Source organism: Carassius gibelio, chromosome B7, assembly GCF_023724105.1.
Source record: "Carassius gibelio isolate Cgi1373 ecotype wild population from Czech Republic chromosome B7, carGib1.2-hapl.c, whole genome shotgun sequence".
In the NCBI taxonomy this organism is placed as follows: Eukaryota; Metazoa; Chordata; class Actinopteri; order Cypriniformes; family Cyprinidae; genus Carassius; species Carassius gibelio.
Window position 1 is genome coordinate 30071867 of NC_068402.1, and position 23095 is coordinate 30094961.

General features: G+C 38.7%; 2 protein-coding genes across 2 annotated transcripts; both read right to left on the reverse strand.

Moving 5' to 3' along the window:
* Positions 1 to 781: 781 nt before the first annotated feature.
* Positions 782 to 5697, reverse strand: sdr16c5b (short chain dehydrogenase/reductase family 16C, member 5b). The gene is made up of 7 exons (XM_052560464.1): positions 5527 to 5697; positions 5037 to 5378; positions 4305 to 4436; positions 4103 to 4202; positions 3884 to 4028; positions 1777 to 1902; positions 782 to 1263 (listed from the first exon to the last, which is right to left on the reverse strand). Exons 2-7 carry the CDS (start codon positions 5355 to 5357, stop codon positions 1167 to 1169), a joined length of 921 nt encoding a protein of 306 aa, XP_052416424.1. The 5' UTR covers positions 5358 to 5378; positions 5527 to 5697; the 3' UTR covers positions 782 to 1166.
* Positions 5698 to 8880: 3183 nt separating this feature from the next.
* On the reverse strand, positions 8881 to 13270 carry penkb (proenkephalin b). The gene is made up of 3 exons (XM_052562029.1): positions 13197 to 13270; positions 12870 to 13010; positions 8881 to 10055 (listed from the first exon to the last, which is right to left on the reverse strand). The coding sequence occupies exons 1-3, from the start codon at positions 13200 to 13202 to the stop codon at positions 9414 to 9416; spliced, it is 789 nt and encodes a 262-aa protein (XP_052417989.1). The 5' UTR covers positions 13203 to 13270; the 3' UTR covers positions 8881 to 9413.
* Between the last annotated feature and the right edge of the window lie 9825 nt (positions 13271 to 23095).

Sequence of the window (23095 nt, forward strand, 5' to 3'; positions counted from 1 at the left end):
ATGTAGTTGTTGTGGTTGATTATCCTGTAATGTAGGCTAAGGGGGAGGATCAAAATGCAGTAGATTTATAAAGGCAAGAGATAACAAATAATTAAACAGGATACAAATTCCTGCATCTCACCAAAAGATGACTATTACAGCTGAATCATCTATCCATCTATTTTCCAAACTACTTGTGGGTACAGCGTAATATCAGAAAAGTACAAATTTCCCTTTTATTTAAATTAAATTAAATTAATGCATTTAGCAGACGCTTTTATCCAAAGTGACTTACATTGCATTCAAGCTAACAATTTTCTTCTAACGTGTTCCTTGGGATTCAAACCCCCAACCTTGTGCTTGCTAACACAATGCTCTACCACTTGAGATAAAGGAACACTAGAGTATTTTTTTTTTCTCTCTTTTTTTTTTTTTTACTGGAGCTGACAGTTTGAGGAGTTACGTTTATAAACTGCAACCACAAACTATGCAAAGGCGGCAGTCCTTCCAGTGCACTCAGTGTCTGAATTCACTCATTTGTTTTCATTCACTCCTTCAAGTGGACTATGCTAGTGGACTTATGTAGGGAATAGTGAATGAGGGAATAGGGGGCAATTTCAAACACAGCAAATGATTAACTATGGAAACCAACAAAGGAACACTAGCAACCAAGGACACAGAAAGTTAAGCACAGGAACTGAGAACATAGTGACAATGGAAAGCAATGAACATAAGAATAAAACAAAATATAAACAATGCACAAAATAGGAGTCGTAGAACAGATGATTTGTGACACCAATAATATTATTATACATTTATTAATGAGCCATAATAATAAGCCAAGTCAACTGCTTCCATAATACAATCAGTCAGTCATTAAGTAAGTCATTAGAAGGTAGTTTGGTTCTGGTTAAATATAAATGAAAACATGGGTGCAAATTAAGTGCAAATGGCTCAAAATGAGTTAATCGCTGTTATTAAAAAATTCTAATAATAATAATAACAAAATAAAAACTGGCTCATTGTAATGGCTAAAACGGTGCTGAGTGTAATAAGTGCTTTTATGCTTGTTTCATGTCACTCTCTTAGCACTTTGTGGCAGAACACTGTTTTGTTTCCTCAAATATCTCTCTGTGATTTGTCCATCTGGTCCACTGGTTGGTTCTGAATTCCTCTGGTGCTGGAAATTATTTGCTCTTTTTTCCATGGCCTTTGAACTTAGCCATAAAGTTGAACGCTCCTAGATATTCACCAAGCAGCACACCCATTTTAGTGGGTAAAAGACTGTGACAGAGTTGAAGCAAGACAGAGATGTAAAATGTTATACATGCAAACTGAAAGAAACACACACACACACACATACACACAACTATTTAAATTTCTCAATTAGATTTTGGCTTCACTGAGAAAAAGACTTTAGTCTTGAATGTGTCTGTCATACTGTTTGTGAAGAGACAGGTGAAAGACAACCCTAGATCATAGAAGTGTAAAAGATACGTTTGCTTTGTATTCTTACATTGTTGTAAATAGACAATGCATACTCTTTCTCAGTATTACCTGCACTAAGATTATCCCTGTTTATTGTCAGAGCACAATAAGAGATAGAAAAAACAACTTTTTACTGTATATATAGCTTTTTTTTTATTAAGACCTAATTGTTCCAATGGAGATACCACCCTTTAAGTTGTATAGCTTTAGTATAGCATAGTAGCCATTTTATAACAGATTCAAATTATGTTATTATAATAAATAAACATGAAATTAAAATCTTTAATACTGAGGTCCAGCATTACTTACTTCTTCACAGCGATGGCCATGTAGATGCTTCGAGGCATATAAACATAAACCTGTTCCCTTCTAACAGCATCCACAATTTTCCTACACGCATACTCCGGCTCAAGAATAGGCATGATTCTGGGCCATCTGCAAAAAAATACACATACACACCAGTATAAGCACTTTGTCTTTGAAGACATTTATAAGCAGATAAGAGGAACTACAGGAATAATTCTCTAATTTGAAAATACTTTTACTTTACTTTACCAATAATACTGTGACACTCTTTGCTAAACACATTTTAGTTTTAATCTGAATTAAACAAATGTACAAAGTTAAACAAAAACCTCATTAGAATCAAACGATGAAATGTATACAGTGAACTACACAGACCCTACAATATACAAAATTATTAACATGATATAAGCTGAATGAGAAAAATGACCATTGAATTTCCACATTTAAATACACTGAACCCACCAAGTAATCAACAAGTAATAAATTCCAAACATAGAAACAATCTTCCATTTTGAGAAAAAGAGAAAACCACACTCACTCACACCGAGATATTAGAGAGCACTGGGTTAATTACATGAGCTCTGTCATCTTCTTTCTGTCCTACATGAGTGTCTCTTTCTCAAGCAAATTAACTGTTACTCGTATTTCATTATAACCCAGTTAATTAAAATTGCATAATGCATACAGATTTGCAGAAATTCTGGATAAAACTGGTTCTATGTTTTTAACATATTATATAACAATGTAATGCAAGTTTAAGTGCACTGTACTGTATGTTTGATGTTTGTGTGCAGAAAAGCCCTGGCTCTACACTCTTACCTCCACTCATACAAATTAACATCCACTCCAAAAGCCTACAGTTATAAAGTGAGCTGTGACTCATGATACCACCAAATAAATACACATTATCACTTTCCCATGTATTCACAAATTTCATGTACATTGTTCATCACTGGTAGAATGCTCTTGTACTAACCCTACAGACTAATTTCCTTTAAATATTCAAGAAATGTTTATAACTGCCCTTAGAACATGACATAATCCTGTTGATGTTAACGCTATTAAAAATAAATCTCTGTGCTCTATATTCACCATTTCTTATTGTTCTAGCATGTAATTGTATAGATATTTATTATTTCTATAAGATGAAACACTTTTTTATTTCTCATTTGTAAGCTGCTTTGGATAAAAGTAGGTGTTAAATATAAAGTTCTGTAATGAAACTCTAGATGGCGCAGGCCAATATGTTCTAACTCAATTATATAGATGTAACTATATCATCATTCAAATGTCACAGTTGATTGGTTTATCTTCACATAAGCAGCAAATGAGCTTACTGCTCAACATTCAAATACTTGGTTAGTGCTTGCTGTAGCAGTTGCGGCACGGTCAGAAACCATCCACCTTCCCAGCTCCACCTGTATAGATCTGCTACAGGTTAATTTTATGAATGTTACATATGGGGGTTATTTCATATGTTAAATGTGCAGCAGCAGTATTTTCTATGTGCTCACAGCAGCATGTCTGTGTGGATGTACTGGCATTAGTGCTTGCTCTGCCTTGGCAGAAGTCGTGGCCTAATGGTTAGAGGGTTGGACTCCCAATCGAAGGGTTGTGAGTTCTAGTCTCGGGCCGGACGGAATTGTGGGTGGGGGGAGTGCATGTACAGTCATCTCTCCACCTTCAATACCTTGTATTGAGCAAGGCATCGAACCCCAACTGCTCCCCGGGTGCCGCAGCATAAATGGCTGCCCACTGCTCAAATTCTGAGTATGGGTCACCATACTGAATGTCACTTCACTTCACTAGTAGATCTATTATGCCAAGACCAAACACATAAACATTTGAATGTATACTACCATGCTAAACTCTTCTGAGAGTTGTCATGACGGAAATTAATAAATGTAAATGTACATGCTTCTCCATTGTACTGCTGCAGAGTGTACTACATTGTCACAGATTACACTTATAAATTATACAGCCATATCCACAGGCAGGTTTATCATAATAATAATAATAATAATAACCATGTTCTGAGCAATACAGAAAATGTTTGGTTAAGCAGGAAGGAAATGTAGGTTTACTTTTTTATAAACAATATGTTTCTTACTTTGTGTTGGCACCATCAAACATGCCAGTGTTAATGAAAAATGGGCAGACTATGGTGGTCTTCACTCCATCACAGCCCATGGCCAGCAGCTCTAGTGCCATAGACTCAGCAAAGCCAACTGCAGCAAATTTACTTGCACAATAATCTGTACAAAAGCACAATTGTCATTTGAAATGTTTGTTTATTTCTAAGTGAGAGATTTACATTGTTAACTTTTACCTGCCAGTCCATTTACTCCAATAAGTCCAGCGGAGCTTGCAATACTGACCAAATGGCCATGATTAGCAGCAATCATTGCTGGCAGAAATGCCTTGTACATCTAAGAAAAGATATAGACTATCATGCTTTGTTTTAGCATCATTTAGAGGCAAAATATACAGACGGACAGACAGACAGACAGATAGATAGATGGCATACATACCCAGAAATGTGCCAGACTATTGACCTCCATAGACTTCTCTATGAGTGAATCAGGAGATTCCATGAACTTCTTCCCAGTAACAATTCCTGCATTATTTATCAAAATTGTGATATCACCAACCTCACGCTTTACCTTAATAAAACAAAAGGATTGAGTCATGAATTAAGCAAGGTCTTATTCGACTCAAAATGTAAACTCACTATAATGTAACACCTAAGAGATTACCATTGTCCTAAAGTTGAAAGTATCAAAACAGTGCCATAGTTATAACTTAGCCACAGCAGTTCATTGTGGTTTTTCAACTTTTTTTATACTAAGAAAATCCAAACTGAAACCATTAAAAATTATTAATAGACACTGTTATAATGATAAAGCATTTTACAGTGTACTGAAAATAAAAACAACATACAGACACGATAAACATATGAGCAAAAGAGAGTGAATGTTTATAGTCATAATGTTTATGGTCATTACAAATTTGGCACTTGTGTAGGCCCTGAGGCACACAATGACATACTTTTCCTGACCTCAAATAAATGAAAAGGCAATCCCATTAAAATGTACAGATAAATAAATCCTAATACTTCTAAAATATGAATGTGAAATATATAAATAAATCAAATAAACTGTGTCTAGGCCTATGCCCAGTTGTTAGCTATGTACACTGCACTTTACATGTAACGTTAATGTACTAAGTCTTTGTACAGTACAAAGTGCAACCGTGTATTCTACCTGGTTTGCGATTCTGTACACTTCCTCCCGGTCGCTGCAGTCGCAGGTATATGTGTACGCTCGCGCTCCATGCGTTTCTTTAATCATACGAGCAGTCTCTTTATTACCGTCCTCATTAATATCCCACAGCACAGGTTGCGCGCCTAGGCGCGCGAACTCCAGGGCCATGAGGCGACCTATGCCACTGCCCGCCCCGGTCAGCAACACAATCTCTCCGGACACATTCTTTTTTCGAGGCGGTATAAATAACCTAACGAATGCTTCTAAGCTGTAGACCAGTGACATCAAAAGCACATGAAGAGTCTCCAAGAGAAAGTTCATGATGATGATGATGAATAGAACCTAGACACAATGGTTATTCGTTTAGCAAGTTTATTCAGTTTTTCAACAATCGAAAATTTACGCTGCTATCACACATTAATAATTCTGGTGAAAGTTATCATGTCGTCGTATTTACTCGTTGTCTATTGATAGGCATCAACAGTCTTACCTCACTCGTTTCGATTAACGCTCACTAATACAGATTTGTTCCAGCTTTTACAGGAGTGGATGGATTATCGACCTTCCCACCGGCTGTTCAATTCGTGTTTACCGAATGACAAAGTTCAGTATTTGTGTAGCGAAGAGTAGCCTACTAACGGGACAGGATGTAATGGGCGCGGCATATGTTTAACCATTTGATGCCCGCCAGTTTCCTTAACAACGCGCGCATGAGAAAATAAACTGTTTAACTATTAAAGTAAACCTTTATCAGTTGCCTTGAATAAATTCATAAAGTGAATTACAGCTGCAGGCAGATCATTTAATAATGGTGGTGGAATTAATATGTGACGTTTACAAATCATTTCGAAGCTAGCATTGTTTTGTTAGCCTATAACTTCTGTAGCAATATTAGTGTAGGACGATCCGCTCAAGCAACATTGATAACCATAATAATGACAATAACCATAGGCCTACAACTGAGACAGAGAGAGAGAGAGATACAGCAGAAAAGCTGAGTCCATATCTCTAACATAATAGCATAGGCTAATCGAGATCACTTACAGTGAATTTTGTCCAGCTGAAAACATAACTGCAGGAATAAATAAACTGAATGTTTTGGTCTGTTATGTGGATGTTTATAGACTAGTTATTTCATAGTTGTCATCCTTGGTTTGAACAAGCATTTAGTTATTAGGTTGCACTCCAAATAAAGTGTATCATGAGACTTTTCACATTCACAGAACAAAGGTGAGCCTATATCTTCTCTTGATACCATTGACTTTCACAGCCCTTATGTGACAATTGGTGCAATAAAATTGGGATTTGGAAAGAAGATACACTTCTATGAATTTCCATTACTGATATTAGCTGATTAAACTAGGGAGCACCTACAGCTTTCTTGATAACCCTTTGATTTTATTTGCCCTGTATGATACCCAAAATTTACATCACTTAATTTAATGCATGGCAGAGCTCTTGTTTCGCAACCACAGGGTTATGGTTATACTTAGGATCTGGGGCGCTGTAAAGGGGGGGTAAACGATGACGATTCTCGGGGCCCATGACTAAGAGGGGGCCCAGAGAAGGCCCCAATAAAATTGTGGTGCTAAAAAAAAATATTTGATAGTAAAAATTATTAACTTTAAATTATTCTATTTGCGGTTTCCTGGTGTCAAAAAATGTATTTGTTTAGGAAACACAAACGTCCGTGGGCCCCTCTCCCCCTCTCGATTATCATAAAATGGTTTAGTCCGCCCAAATTGTATCCAGTAACCAAGGCAACACAATAGCGCCGGCAGATTCAACTTGACAGAGGATGTGAAAATGCCTGAAAAATCTGGAAGTCAAAAACGGAAAGAGAAAAAAATAAGAGAAGTGAAAGAGGCAAAGGGTCGACAGTATGTTACCCAACATTTCACAAGAAAAAAAGTGGGTTTGTAAGTAGGCCTAAATTGTTAGTGGACCGCCCGTGACAATGATCGTAACCTACGGCACTTTTCTGTGCGTACGCACGCTTTGTACATGAGGCCCTAGGTCTCTACGGCATACCTGTCAAGTATCCCGTTTTGGCCGGGAAAGTCACGTATTTTACCCTTCTTTCCCGCCGTCCTCCCGTATTAGTATTTTCCCGTAAATCTCCCGTATTTTAATTCTTTAATTTTAACCTGCGTTATTAATAAAATAATAATAAAAAAAAAAACATTCCCAATCTGAGCTCTGTTATAGTCTCGCGATAACTGCCACCTGCAGTAGCCTGTCGCGAGGGGTCTGTGAGGTCAGATGACATGAGTTGTAACTCGGGAAAAACAACAACAAAAGAAAAAACAGAGACGGATGATGGATGCTACGATAGAGAGTGAAGGCACACCTTCCAAAAAACCAAAACCCATGTGTAAATACCGTGATAAATGCGACAGCGAATTTACTTTTTTAAAGAATGCAAAGTCTGCAACAAATTTGTACAACAACTCACTAAAAGAGTAAAAGAAAAGTTATGTGAAATGAAAAGAAAAACTGTAAAAAAAAAAAAAAAAAGCAATATGAAATTAAAAGAATGTGTGGAATGAAAATAAAATGTAAATGTAAAGACAAGCAATGTAAAATTAACAGAAAATATGCAAATAAGCCTTTAAATAAATGCTCTTCATATATACCGTTTTGTGTTTTCATTTGGGCTATAACACCTGTCTTAAAATGTAAGGGATACTGGAGCTTTGTTGGGGTGGTGGGACTGCTCGCGGTGGGCGCCGGAAAATTTCCCTTATTTTCAAATTCAAAACTTGACAGGTATGCTCTACGGTAGCATTTTTCGATAAGTTGGCACGTTTCGATAGAGCAGGGTGCAGAGGGTGCACAGCTTTGCCTCACATGCAGCCAGTGTCGGCATCTTTGTACGAGGTGTATTATGCATAATAGCATAGGCTAATCGAGATCACTTACAGTGAATTTTGTCCAGCTGAAAACATAACTGCAGGAATAAATAAACTGAATGTTTTGGTCTGTTATGTGGATGTTTATAGACTAGTTATTTCGTAGTTGTCATCCTTGGTTTGAACAAGCATTTAGTTATTAGGTTGCACTCCAAATAAAGTGTATCATGAGACTTTTCACATTCACAGAACAAAGGTGAGCCTATATCTTCTCTTGATACCATTGACTTTCACAGCCCTTATGTGACAATTGGTGCAATAAAATTGGGATTTGGAAAGAAGATACACTTCTATGAATTTCCATTACTGATATTAGCTGATTAAACTAGGGAGCACCTACAGCTTTCTTGATAACCCTTTGATTTTATTTGCCCTGTATGATACCCAAAATTTACATCACTTAATTTAATGCATGGCAGAGCTCTTGTTTCGCAACCACAGGGTTATGGTTATACTTAGGATCAAAGGTAAGAGACATCTGGCTTAGATATGCCACGTGTAAAATATATTCAAATGACAGTAATAACATGCTGCATTACTTCCTCACACTAGTGGTGCTTAATCTAATCTGAATAATAAAGACCTTGCGTGGTGAATTTTCCATGCAGGATAACATTTTTGAAAGCTGCTTCACAAATTGAAATCCCATTGAAAATGTACTACCTCTTGCATTGATTGTATGAGTTTCATGATAGTCATGTAATTAGTAGAATTGCTTTTCACTTCTAACTCACATCCTAAAACATGCAATCACACTACCACTTCAAATATATGTGTTTGGTTGTGAGAAGACATCATAATCTCAGCACAGATCAGAAGAGGTAATGCAACTTGCTTTTACTCAATAACAAAGGCTGCTGAGGCACAAACCTCAGAGAGAAAATGCTAATGTCTTGTGCCACACACACACAGAGAGAGAGAAGGCATTGCTATTCAAGACACACATTCAAGTGCAGTTTCGAGCAGTTTATTCAAGCTATACAGCAAATGACAATATTCAGAATTGTAGCCAATAAAATATACATCTGTGTAAAAGACAAGTGTTGTGAATAAATGATCATCATGTAATGGAGAAATAAATGCCAGTCTTGTTTTATCTAACATTTTCATCATTTTAGACTTAATGAATGTCTTATGCCAACCAGAATTGCAGTGTTAAAAAAGAAAAATGGCTGTGAAACAGCATTTGCCAGAAGTAGGTAATCATGATTATTAAAATCTGCTACACAATTTGTAAATGTAAATTTGAATTCAGATTTTACATGCAATGTTAAGACAATATATCCATGGTTTGAGGTCGTAAATAGGTCTTATTCACATTAAATCATATTACCACAATAAAGACATGAACACTTCATTAAAACATTATGTGCGCATTTAAAAGCGTGTTTCCTCTTTCGGTTCTCAGGTGGTATCTAAGGGGCTAGAGAGAAAGGGGACTAGGACACAGCAGAAAAATACCATCTTAATATCCCATGAATCCACCATACCTCTTTTCTATCTCTGATGAATTTTCATCTTCAACTTCATCTTGGGATCGTTTTAAGAAACCTCCATAGCGTTTAGACTCCTGCCACCACTGTGGTCGACCTACACGCCTCATGAAGCCCCCATATCGTTTTTGTAGTGCCTTAACCCCACTCTCCAAGTCATAAAGCTCTCCCCTCTTCATAAAGCCCCCATAACGTTTTGCCATACCCTTTACACTCTGTGCTTCTCCTTTTGAATCAAGGACGTCTGTCAGAGCCGCCTCCTCCCTCTCACCATCAGACTCAACTTGATTGGCCAGCATTTCAACATCATGATTAGTCAGGATTGCTCTGCCATGGTCAACGTCTTCTGGCTCCAGCCCATAGAGCTCTGCAGTCTTCTTCATGAATCCTCCATAACGCTTCATGAAGCCTCCATAACGCTTCATAAAACCCCCATACCGCTTCATGAAGCCACCGTATTTTTTGTCTACTGGGTGCTGATGGGTGTCCAAGTGTTCTGTTTCTTTGGATGCTTGGTTACCCTCAGGAGTGTTATCAGCATTCAGCATAAAACGTTTGCACAAACTCCAAGAGCTGCCTGCATTCAGATGCTCCTCACACTCCACCACACATTCCTGTGAAAAAAAAAAAGTAAAATAGTCAATGAGACATACAACAAATTCTTAGAAAATGATGGATGTCTCTTTTGCCCAGACACTAAAGTTTAAAGGGGATATGAAATATTTGCTCAAACATAAAAAAAGAAATGTTCTCCCTCAGCCTTCATCTCCCAATTCATAACTGGGCAATATGCAAATGAGTGAGTGTGTTTTGGGTGATATGGGGATGAGTAGGTGTTGAGTATGTGCTAAGCTTGTGGGAAACCATAGAAACACTAATACAGAGTGACATACTGAATGTGAACAAAATACACCAATAACCCTATTCTCACACAAACACACAAACAAAAATGTTTAAATGATATAATATTTGGTGAACTCAGTAACATGAAGAGAGCAGGACCAGTTGCTAATTTTTTATTGTTATAAAATAACAAAATAACAAAACAACAAAAGTACAAAAAACACTGGAACCAGGAAATATAACACAAAACTGAGCCAAAATGTAACCTTCATTTTAGAACAAGACCTGACACATTAACAAGGTAAACACAAGGGTTATATAGCTCAACTCCTGTCATGTCAAAGGACAACAAACCAAAAACCAAAATTCAGCCAATGGATGACAGGATGATATAACCACTGCAGAGCAAGAGACCACAGAGGCGCATGTGGAACAGACCACCACAGCAAAGCCAGAGACCACCATGGCTGAGAAAAAGATCACCTCAGCAGAGAACGAGACCACAGGGTTGCTGGCAGATTTTTTGGGGAACTCAGAAACGTGGAGAGCGCAGAATCGAGTTTCAGGTTTAATCTTAAATTAATTTTAAAAATAACAAAAGTGCAACAAAACACTGGAACAAAGAGACACAGAAGCAGAACAGAGCAAAGCAAAACATGACAAGAACGGACATAAATTAACAAACATTTAACTTACAGTAAATTAACTATCAAAACACAGAAACAAAATCAGGAGATAACGAGTAAACAAGAACAAGTTGAAACTAAACACTAAAGGTCCATAACAAGTACAAATATAAGAACAACAAATGCATAATTCTGTTTACATTAAATTTGCACACACTGACAAGAACATATCCATTATATTCAATCAAAATTGAAAAATTTGTTATCACTTCCTCAAGTTTTTTTTTTTTTTTTTTCTTTCATTTTTTGCAAATTACAATTTTTTTGTTGTGAGAGAAAGCAAAGTTGTTAGACAGAGCAGCTGGGGTTGCTGAGTCTTCTGGATGAATCCAGGTCTCAGTCTCAGGTCTCAGGACAGGTCGCAGAGTGAAGATTGCAAAGAATAAGCAGAAATTAAGTCAGCGTTGTTGACAGCTGCCTGACAATTCCAGAGACCCACAGCAAAAGGAAGAAGTGCAGTAGAAGATGTACAGATAGGACGCAGGTTAGCAAGATTGCAGTGCCATCTGCGAGTGATGTTAGAGTGTTGTAGCGATACAACTGGAATGTATTGTAATTGAATTGAATTGTAAATGCATGAAGGGAAAGGACATAAAGTAGTGTGCAAAGGGGAAAAATAGAATACTAAAGCATTGCATGGTTTCATTGTGCAGTAAAGTTTACAAAGTAGCTAAAGGTAAACTGAATTACTCCTCATAAGCACAAATACTAGTTTCATTCACATATTACATTTCACATATCACATTTAAATCATTATTGAAATTAGACAAAGGTCAGCAATACTAAACAATTAGAAGTGTATGTTTTAGCCTACCTATGGTCAGATGTTTTTTTTTTTGTTTGTTTTTTTTTGTTTGCAAGAATTTCAAGAGCTCCAGACCGGTTTAGATTCAAATTATTAACAGAAAGTGTAAGATCGTATTAATTGTTGCTTTAAATAAAGTAGGCCTATAGCTTTTAAGATGTATTCTTCTACAAAATTTCAATTTGGCTACTTGATCACGCCATTAAGAAAAAGAACCATTGGTGATTATTATTAACAGCGGAGAATATCTTTCTGTTCGGACTGCGCCATTTCGAATCAACTCGCTGTTCTTTAAGATAGGATTTAGGGCAAATTAGTGCAGCCTAGTGGTGATCTGTCTCACAAACAGTCTGGTGCGTTTTACGATTTCAGACTGATCTTTTTTTCTTCTTCTCATATCAGTTCTTGACCACATTAATAGCCTATTCATATGGCTTTGAAATCCAGACATTTCTATCCTGACCATGTAAATCGCTGTAAAATGTAATCTTATATTTACAATATTTGTTGCCACTGCTAACAATAATCATAGACCCCTATTGTAGACTAAACGTATGAAATAGGCCTATATGAACTGTTCTTAGAAAATGTTCGAGGCTTTTCTAAGCAAGAGTTGATATCATCTTCCAGCTATTTTAGAAGTTCATTATAGACGAATTAATGACTTTCTGATAGCTTCTCCAGAGTGTTGCAATATTTAACGAAATTATGGTTTAATTGTTTTAATTAGTAAAGAAATATAAAAAGACTTAGGAAAACATGTATGCAAATAACTCAAATACAAATTAATAGTAATAAACCTTCAGCAAAAGGGCGCTTCAGATCACGACACATCGATACTTTGAATAGCATAGGCTATAGGCTGTCATTTTGGCTTATTAAATTCCATATATATATATATATATATATATATATATATATATATATATATATATATATATATATATATATATATATATATATATATATATATATATATATATATTATTATTATTATTATTATTATTAAATTCCAAATAAGTAGCCTATCCCGTTTTCTATACATATGCGAGTTTTTATTTATATATGTACGTATATTAAAATAGTAGACTTACTATTGAGTGTATTTTTATGAGCTGAAGAGGCAGTTGCTGCGAGCAGTACGCGCAGTCTTCGCCACAGTCCGCTCTCGCAGTCAGCGTCAGATACGCGCTCAGCAGCAGTGTCCACCTGGACCTTACAGAAACTATCAGGGTCTTTGGGGGAAAGGAAATTACAGATTACACTCAGTTTAATGATTCCTAAATGTATTAAAATTATTGCCATGAAAAAAAAAAATAATAATAATAAAAAATACAACAACAACAATTAACAACAATTCGCAATTAATTTGACTGGAAAAAAAAAAAAAAAACATTCTGTATTTAAGCAGGCTTACTAACCTTCATAGTGGCGCCAGTTACTCCAGTCTGTTTGGTGCATGTAAAATGTACAAGTGTGCGTTACTCCCTTGTGGATTGAGTGTTTGGGGAGAGGGAGAGGGGGAGAGAGAGAGAGAGAGAGAGAGAGAGAGAGAGAGAGAGAGAATAACGGCATATGGGGATATTTAATCATCTTACAAAATCAATATAAGCACTACAAAGAAATAAGCTAATTTACAGTGAAATTCTTACACTGACAAAACATAATAAATATTATGCGTGAAAAATAACAATTGACTGTGGGAGCTACGCATGATGTTTTACGTGTTTTCGATTGTTCTAGTGTACAACCGCCTTACATTTATTGTTAGTTAATAAGATAGTTCCTGACAAAACATAATATTATGAGTGAAAAATAACAATTGACTGTAGGGAGTTAAGCAGTGATGTTTTATGTGTTTTCGACTGTTATAGTGCCTACAACCGCCTTACATTTATTCTTAGCTGATGTGTAAATGCTGAACTAAATCCTAATGGTTTTTTGTTTTTTAATTTAATTTAATTTTGTGACTTGTACACCCTCCTTTTATCAGAAAAACCTGCACCAAATGTTTCAGTAGGGGATATATGAAGAGTTCTTTAATGGTCATATAAAGATTACATACATGTGTATATATATATTATATAATTTTTGGCAATTTATGTATGTGTCTGTGTATGCAGACTCTCCAACTGACCTTGTTAAGTAGCCGGATTGCATGAGGTTACAAACCCCCTCTAAGTCAGTATTTGTCTTCGGGGATCCAGCAGAATTTACTAGATGGAATCACTCAGTATAATTTGTCCTGGGTGTTGAATGCCTGATCCTACATGGCTAAGTGTAGATGTTTTTTAGGAGAGATCTTCTGTGATATGGTAAAAATTCAGGGAGTGACTGTTAATACGACACCGTAGAGGATGTCTAGATACTCTAATTACTTACAAGGCCTACCACCACTGTGTTGTCAGCAATCTTCTTCAGTTTGTTGCAGATGTTTTTGTCCATGTAGTTGCCGTTGGAGTAAATCTGAGGGTGGCAGATGGAAGGGTTCAGCCTTATGTTTTGGAAATTTTTGATGTGAAGGGACGATGGTGCTAAAGGTAAATATATAATCCCAAAAAGAATCCACACACACTTCCTGTTCCTCTGATACACTTGTGAACCTCCTGGACCTATATACAAACTGTAATGGGCCCATGTTAGGGTGGCCCTTATTTTTGGACTTTTACTTTGTATAACAAACTGTCTTTGTTTTTCAGTCTTTGAAAGAAGTCCATCAAAAGAGGAGAGAGTCAAAATTTATCTTTGAGCATACCCTAAATGACAACTTATCTGGATGAAATTTTGCATATTGGCACCTCAGCATAGGTGTGGTGTAAATACAACAATATTGATTGGTGTTTGCAAAAAAAGTGATGATGCTTTTGTGCACAAAGCCTATCTGGAGGCAGAAAGGGACAGTTTCAAGTAGCAGTATATGGAAGCCATGGAGAATAATAATAATAATAAAGGTAAAGTTGACTTCATATTTTAAAATTCGGACTTTCTTCCTGCAATTCTGAGATTATATCTCAAAATTTTAATAAGAAAACAACTTGTCATTCTCTCTTTTCTCCTAAACCTCACTATTGCTGAGTTATATCAACTTATAAATCCACAATTTGTAAAAAAAAAAAAAAAAAAAAAAGGTCAGATTTGTGAGACATAATAGACACATGTTACGTGAAATGCTATAGGTCCAAATAATATTGCATGCTGTAACTGTAGGACTAACAAATTATGTCCCCTATGAACTTCATTTGTGAATCTTATGTAGACCTATTGTTTAAATCAAATTTATCCTTTAAAACAGAGTCATCATAGCAGGTTTCATCCATAAACTTTCCTTTTAAACATCTGTGTTTAACTTCAAATGGTGTCTCTGGTGACAGTATTCTATAAAAAACTGTCTTCGATTTATTTTCCAATTCTGACATCCAAAGGCACATCAATACATTTCCTCTCTTATTCCACAGATTTATCCCATTTTCTTCCTTTTCTGCCACCACAGTGCATATGCAGCTGCAAGTGATGTAACTGTGACATCTTCTCCAAATTGATCTATATGATTAAATAAACCCTTTCCCTAATAGCCACATGTGGGCCACTTAAGAGCCATCATCCCTTTACAGAACTCATATGATAACTATACAAGATACTGTTTTGTTTCAGTTATGACTTAAAAGAAATGGACCAGATTTGGTCAGGCCCCTCTTTTATAATGATGGGCCCCTTTTAAAGTGAAAGTGAAAGTGAAAGTGACGTGACATTCAGCCAAGTATGGTGACCCATACTCAGAATTCGTGCTCTGCATTTAACCCATCCGAAGTGCACACACACAGAGCAGTGAACACACACACACACACACACACACACACACACACACACACACACTGTGAACACACACCCGGAACAGTGGGCAGCCATTTATGCTGCGGCGCCCGGGGAGCAGTTGGGGGTTTGATGCCTTGCTCAAGGGCACCTCAGTCGTGGTACTGAAGGTGGAGAGAGAACTGTACATGCACTCCCCCCACCTACAATTCCTGGCTTAAGCACCTTAGACATTAAATTGCAGATTACTTTCAATATCAACTTCACGTACACATTGATTTATTTCCCATTAAAGGTAAAAGTTTCAAGATTATCTTATAATATGCATACTCTATTTTAACCCGTGTTTTTATCAATCCTTTCAAAATTGATAGAACATCAGTTGACCCCGTATCATTTAAAGGGGGGGTGAAATGCTATCTCATGCATACTGAGTTTTTTACACTGTTAAAGTGTTGGATTCCCATGCTAAACATGGACAAAGTTTCAAAAATTAAGTTGTACGTTTGAAGGAGTATTTTTGTTCCAAAAATACTCCTTCTGGTTTGTTACAAGTTTCAGAATTTTTTTTTATTGGAGTATGGGTCTGTGTGACGTTAGATGGAGCGGAATTTCCTTAAATGGGTCCTAAGGGCACTTCTCCCGGAAGAGCGCGTGCTCCCGTAGAGCAGAGCAGAGCAGAGACATTCACTGATCAGAGCGAGAGAACGAAATGTCACAAAAGAAGTGTGTTTTCGGTTGCCAGGGCAAGACAACCCTGCACAGATTACCAAAAAAAAAAAACAGCATTAAGGGACCAATGGATGGAGTTTATTTTTACAGAGCATCAACGGAGTTGTGCAAGTGTTTTTGTTTGTTCCCTGCATTTCGAAGATGCTTGTTTTACAAACAAGGCCCAGTTTGACGCCGGATTTGCATATCGTTTATTTCTTAAGGATAATGCAGTCCCAATGAAAAAGGGTCACGATCGTGTGTTGGAACCGCAGGCGGTGAGTAAAACTGCTTCAAATATCTCTGTATAACTTTTAAAAGACTTTGGTGGCGCAGGTGTCCGAGCTCACCCAACAAGTACAGCTACTACGAGTTCCCACTGCGCCGCTCACACCGCCTGTTCCTCCCACACCATCGGAAGCCACCTCCCAGCCAGAACCATGTCTCCCCATTCCGGAGTCCTACTCGGGTGAGCCAAACATTTGTAGAGCTTTCTTAACCCGATGCAATATGCAATTTTCTCTCCAACCCAGAACCTTCGCCAACGAACGAGCCAAGGTGGCTTTCGTATTAACCCTGCTCACTGGGAGGGCGGCGTTATGGGGAACAGCGGTGTGGGAGAACCAGGATCCATGCTGCGCCTCGTTCCAGACACTCTCCGCCGAGAGGAGGCAGGTCTTTGATCGGGCCGTCGCCGGGAGGGAGGCAGCGAGGATGCTCGCTGAGCTACGTCAGCATGAGAGATCCGTCTCGGATTATTCCATCGAGTTCCGAACTGAGTTTCATTGGAACAAGGAGGCACAATGGGATATGTTCCTGCATGGGCTGGCTGACCGTGTCCAGAGAGAGATCTACACTCTGGACCTTCCGACTTCTCTCAATGGGCTTATTGAACTGGTTTTGCGGGTTGATGCACGCCTGACACGAGTGGAGCGACGGAACCTACCCAGCTCCACACCCAGTACCCAGACTGAGGTGCGGGCCAGCGGCGGAGACGCGGCCAGCTCCTCCTTTGATCAAGAGCCTATGCAGGTAGGGGGAGCTCGGCTTTCCCAGGAGGAGAAGGAGAGGCGGAGGTCCCTGGGCCTGTGCCTCTATTGCGGGGGAACCGGGCATCATGCTTACACCTGTCCGGTAAATGGGCCAAGCCCGGTAGTACGTATGAGGCTACTATCGGGTGGGATCTCCGCTGAGAAGACCTCATCATCATCCACGCTCCTCCCGCTAAGACTACGATGGTTAGCACAGCTTCACGACTGTCAAGCACTACTGTACTCATGGGCGGAGGGTAATTTCATGGACAGTAGACTGGCATACAGACTACACATTCCCCTCAGATCCCTCATGCACCACATCACGGTTCACGCCCTCAATGGACAGAAACTACCCGTCATATCTCACGTCACTGAAGACATCACCCTCATCACATCAGGCAACCACTCTGAGACTATCTTCTTGCACATTCTTGACTCTCCCCTGGCACCCATAGTCCTCGGTCACCCCTGGCTCCTCCTTCACAACCCCAAAATAGACTGGTCATCCAATTCCTTTCTGGCCTGGAATAATAAATGTCATGAGTCTTGTCTAGTGTCTGCCTGTCCGTCTGTTTCTATGTCTGTGTTTCAGGAGGAGGCAGTGGATTTGTCTAACGTGCCCGCTGAGTACCTCCACCTGAAGGAAGTGTTCAGTAAGTCTCGTGCTGCTTCTCTTCCTCCGCATCGTCCCTATGACTGTGCCATAGAATTACTCTCAGGTAAGTCTCCGCCTAAAAGCAAATTATATTCACTTTCTGTTCCGGAAAGGGAGGCTATGGAGAAATATATTTCTGATTCTCTAGCTTTGAAGTTCATCTGCCCTTCCTCTTCTCCAGTGGGGGCGGGTTTCTTTTTTGTGGGGAAGAAAGATGGATCGCTGTGACCTTGCATTGATTACTGGGTACTGAACAACATCACGGTAAAGAATACTTATCCTTTGCCGTTAATGTCTTCAGCCTTCGAGAGGTTGCAGGGAGCGTCGATTTTCATGAAATTGGACTTACGTAATGCTTATCATTTGGTCCGTATCAGGGAGGGGGGTAAATGGAAAACCGCTTTTAACACCCCCAGAGGGCACTTTGAATACTTGGTCATGCCCTTCGGGCTCTCCAACTCCCCAGCGGTCTTCCAGGCATTCGTCAACGACGTGCTGCAAGATATGATTGATCAATTCATATATGTCTACCTAGGTGACATATAGATTTTTTCCTCTTCTCTCCAGGAACATGTGCAGCACGTTCGACGAGTGCTTCAGAGATTGCTAGAGAATGGGCTTTTTGTCAAGGCGAAGAAATGCGAGTTTCATGCACAGACGGTTCAGTTTCTTGGATATATCGTGTCGACTGAGGGAATACGCATGGATCCCAAGAAAGTTAAGGCTGTGGTAGAGTGGCCAAGTCCAGATTCCCGTAAGGCCGTACAGAGGTTTCTGGGGTTCGCCAACTTCTACCGGCGTTTTATTTGCAACTTCAGCCAACTAGCTGCACCTCTGACCACCTTGACCTCCCCCAAAACTACATTCAGGTGGTCAGACACAGCCGAGGCTGTGTTGCCCAAACTGAAGAGCTGCTTTGTTTCAGCCCCTATCTTAATCCCCCCTGATCCATCACGTCAGTTTGTGGTGGAGGTCGATGCGTTGGAGGTGGGGGTAGGGGCGGTGTTATCTCAACGTTCTCCCTCAGACGACAAGGTTTTGACTTTACTCTCTCATACCGCCCGGGTTCCAAAAATATTAAACCCGATTCCTTGTCACGTATTTTTGGCCGCTCCGAATGCCCATCCACTCCCGAGTGTATTTTTTCTGAGGCATTAGTGGTCTCCACACTCACATGGGAGATCGAATCGAAGATCAAGACAGCATTAGAAGGGGTAACGCCTCCGCCCAGGTGCCCAGCGAATCGCTTATTTGTGCCGGAGGGATTACGGTCCAACGTTATCCAGTGGGGGCATTGTTCTAATGTGGCTTGTCATCCAGGAGTTAATCGTACTAATTTCTTAGTCAAGCAACGATTCTGGTGGCCACTTGTGGCTTGCGACATTCACAGTTTTGTTTTGGCTTGCTCTGTTTGTGCCACTGGTAAGACTTCCAATCGACCCCCTGATGGGTTACTTCAACTGCTGCCGGTCCATTCAAGACCCTGGTCCCACATCGCTCTAGATTTTATTACTGCCCTCCTGCCCTCCCAGGGCAACACAGTAGTTTTGACCGTGGTGGACTGTTTCTCGAAGGCCGCCCACTTTATTCCCTTGCCCAAATTACCCTCAGCCAAGGAGACAGCGTTGACCATCGTAGATCACGCCTTTAAGTCTACAGTGGATTACAGCGCACTCAAGACACCAACTCGCCTGTCTGTGCTGCTATCTAGGTTCCTGCATCACCCTCCAACATCTCTTCATCATTACAAACCTTCAATAAACATTTTTACTTACATTTGCCTCCTATCCTCCATTATACCCGTCACAGTGTTGTTCTGTCCAGAAGAAGTCTACCATGCACTTTTGAAGTCTCCGTACTAGATCTTCTGGGGGTTCCAGAATCCTCACTCTGTGCCACAAGGATGCTGCAGCCAGGTTTTTACAGACAAGCACTCTTCCCCTCTAGGACAGCTGGGGTAGCGTCCATTTCCAGTGAGACAACCTTGCACATACTTCGTCCACTAAACCCTCCCAATTTCTCTTTCTAAATTCGTCTCCTTAAAAACACCCCCAAATATTTAAAACCTACCCTCACCCATTTTAAATCCTCTGGGAGTAGTGGACTTTGAGGTTCTTGACCACACCACAGAGCATCGCTCTTGCCCCAAATGACCTTTGCTGAACATGCTTTCTTATAACACTCTAACGCCTTTTCTAACAATTTAACATCATTTTGATCTCTAATTACCACAGTTACATCTTCTGCACACGCAGAAAGTTTGATAGGTTACTGAAAAAGGGAAGCATCAAAATTTAACCCGTTTATCTCTCTTCTCAGTCTGCACAACAAGGGCTCTATTGCAATACTATATAAGAAGCCAGACAGAGGACAGCCTTGCCTAATTCCCCTCTGTACTTTTACCGGGAAACTAAGGCCACCGGCCTCAGTATATAACATTTTCACTGTATAAATAAAATTGTCCCCAAAAGCTTTTAACGTTTTAAATCAAAAGCCTTTTCCTGATCTAGAGACAAAAAAACAACATTTAAGCTATTTATAACAGCAAAATCTATTATATCCCACACTAAATGTAGATTATCAGAAATACTTCTATTTTTAATCCAACAAAACTGATAGTTGGGGACTATTCCATGCATTAAACCATTTAACCTATTTGATAGAACTTTAGAGAAGAGCACAAAATTGCCACCGGCCTCCAGTTCTTCAAGGGTGTCAAATCTCCTTTTTTTGGGAGCAGCGTTAAAACTGCATGCTGACAACTTGTGGGAAGGATTCCTTTACTTAAACATTTTGGAGTAATTCAAAAGAGTATTTTACAATTATGTTCCAAAAAGCCTTATAAAAGGCCTGGCGCCTGGCCTGAGGAGAGTCCCATTACAGCAGTGGTAACTTCTTCAAACTTAAGTTCAGTTTCTAGAGAAAATTTTTCTCCTTGAGTTATATTAGCAGCAGTTCATTTCTGCATTGTTCGTCTGTATTTTCAGCGGCATATAGTCAAGAATTAAAATTCCTCTGATAACCACTGGGTCTGAGGTGTCATGTCCATTAGTGTCTTTTAAACAGAACATAAATTTTTATTGCCCAGTTTTACGCTCCAAATTAAAAAACAAAGTTGTAGGACCATCCACATCTCTTATTGCCGTGAACCTACTCCTCACAAGCGTTCCTTTGACCTTTTCATTTAGAATTGAGCCCAGTTTATTTTTTCCCCCCACAACTTTTTAAATCTCCATTGTTTCTTTTTCTAGCCACTCTATTGTGTTTTTTAAAGCTACCGATGACTGAGAAGTATATTGCTGACAAAAATTCCTTATATGCATCTTACCGACTTCCCACCACTGAGTAATATCTTCATAATAATTCTTCTCTCTTTTCTAGGTCTCCCAAAAAAAAAAAAAAAACAATAAAACATTCACAGAAAATTGTATCTTGTAATAATTAGGTATTAAAATGCCAGTAGCAGCTTTTACGATTTGTTCTTTCTAATGTGCATTCTACTGTAATGATTGCAGCAAAAACTCTGTTATTGGTAACCTTCACCCATGTGTACTGCCGAGTTATAGGGTTGTATTTTCTCCACACATCTGAGAAATGTAAACTTTCAATTATACCATCTAGACAGGAAGATGATTGTGCATGATGTCCTTCCCCATTTCTGTCTAAGTTAAAATTTAAGGTACAATTCCAACCACCCCGATAATAATGAAATCATCTTCTTGCTGCTGTTTTAGAATGCGTTCTAGTTTTTTTAAAAGTTGTACTCTATCTGCTCCTATGTTTGTTGCATAAATATTAACAAACAGAAACTGAAGATTACTAATTTCATCTCTTACAATTAAACATCTTCCTGATTGCAACTTTTTTTAAATTATTTTTTGCTTTAAATCACAGGGGAAAACAACACTGCCACTCCAGCACTTAAATTAGTACCATGATTAAGAGCTCTCTCTCCTTTCCACCATAAATCCCAGTCATCTTCATTACTTTGGTCACTGTGAGTCTTTTGTAAAAATGCAACACTAAAAATTTTTATACTAATTATTTCTGAAAATACATAATTTTTTCTCCCGTCCCTCATTCCACTTACATTTAGGGATCCCACCAGCATGCCCTTCATGAGGAAAATAGAGAGAAAGAGAAAACAGGAAAGGTAGATGAGAGCTTTGTTATACATCATGATTTCTTATGTCTTTCCCCTCATTAGTCCTCCCTTTCCTTTCTTCTGGCCTTGTCTTATTGAGGTTGTTTTTTTAAGGCGAAACCTCTTTTGCTGTGAGAGCTCCTCATAACTGCTAACTTTTCTGGCCTTCATCACAGAAACAACAAATGTATCAATATCAGGGAAGAAATCACCTATTTCTACTCCTGACCTTCCTTTTGTTGCATCAAGAAAAGAGTTTATTTGCTCAACAGTATACAAGTATCTTTCATCCTTTTTTTCTAACCACTCCTCAATATCTTTCATTCCATCGTCCGTACACTGAGACAAGTTATCCAACTCCTCATCCATTTGTTCCTCTGAGCCTCCTATCTGTGATACATCATTAACCTCATGAACATTTTCAAACCCACTCTGTTCCCCTTTGTCATCAGTAACATCAGTAGTTTCATTTTCAGTTCTATGTGGAGCAGCATTGCATCCAGGTTGCACATCCTGATTAGTTACATTAATCTCAATCACTTCTTTCTGCTTGTTTTCTTCTTCTATTCTCCATCTTTCTCCTCATTTCTTTGTCTATCATTCCTCTGATGATCAGATTTTTTTTATTTCCTCTTGAGTCACGGATATTTTCTGTTTGTTTTTGTTTGTGCATTCGCCACGTTTGTGTCCATTTTCCCCGCATTCATAACATTTCCAGTTTTCTGCACTTGCATAAACCATGTATGAATTTTCTCCATGGTTTACACGAAAAGAGAAATCTAAGTTACCTTCCGGCGAGTTCAAAAATATATACCTGTCTTCTAAAGGATAGCACATGCTTCAGTGCAATGTTTTACAGCCCAGTGGCTTGCAATTTTTCCAAATCTCTGCAATTCTTTCATTATCACATCATTCGAGATAAACGTCGGAATGTTTGAGATTATGATTTTAATCGCCGGGGCAGAT

What these genes read in the sequence shown, in the direction of transcription:
- penkb (XM_052562029.1), bottom strand. An exon ending in TCATAAAAATACACTCAATA is followed by an intron (nt 10,056 to 12,869) that starts GTAAGTCTACTA and finishes TTTTTTTCACAG; the next exon opens with GAATGTGTGGTGGAGTGTGA.
- sdr16c5b (XM_052560464.1), bottom strand. Translation starts at nt 5,357, where the DNA reads ATGAACTTTCTCTTGGAGACTCTTCATGTGCTTTTGATGTCACTGGTC. An exon ending in ATAGTCTGGCACATTTCTGG is followed by an intron (nt 4,203 to 4,304) that starts GTATGTATGCCA and finishes ATCTTTTCTTAG; the next exon opens with ATGTACAAGGCATTTCTGCC. An exon ending in ATGGCCATCGCTGTGAAGAA is followed by an intron (nt 1,264 to 1,776) that starts GTAAGTAATGCT and finishes ACTCTGTCACAG; the next exon opens with TCTTTTACCCACTAAAATGG.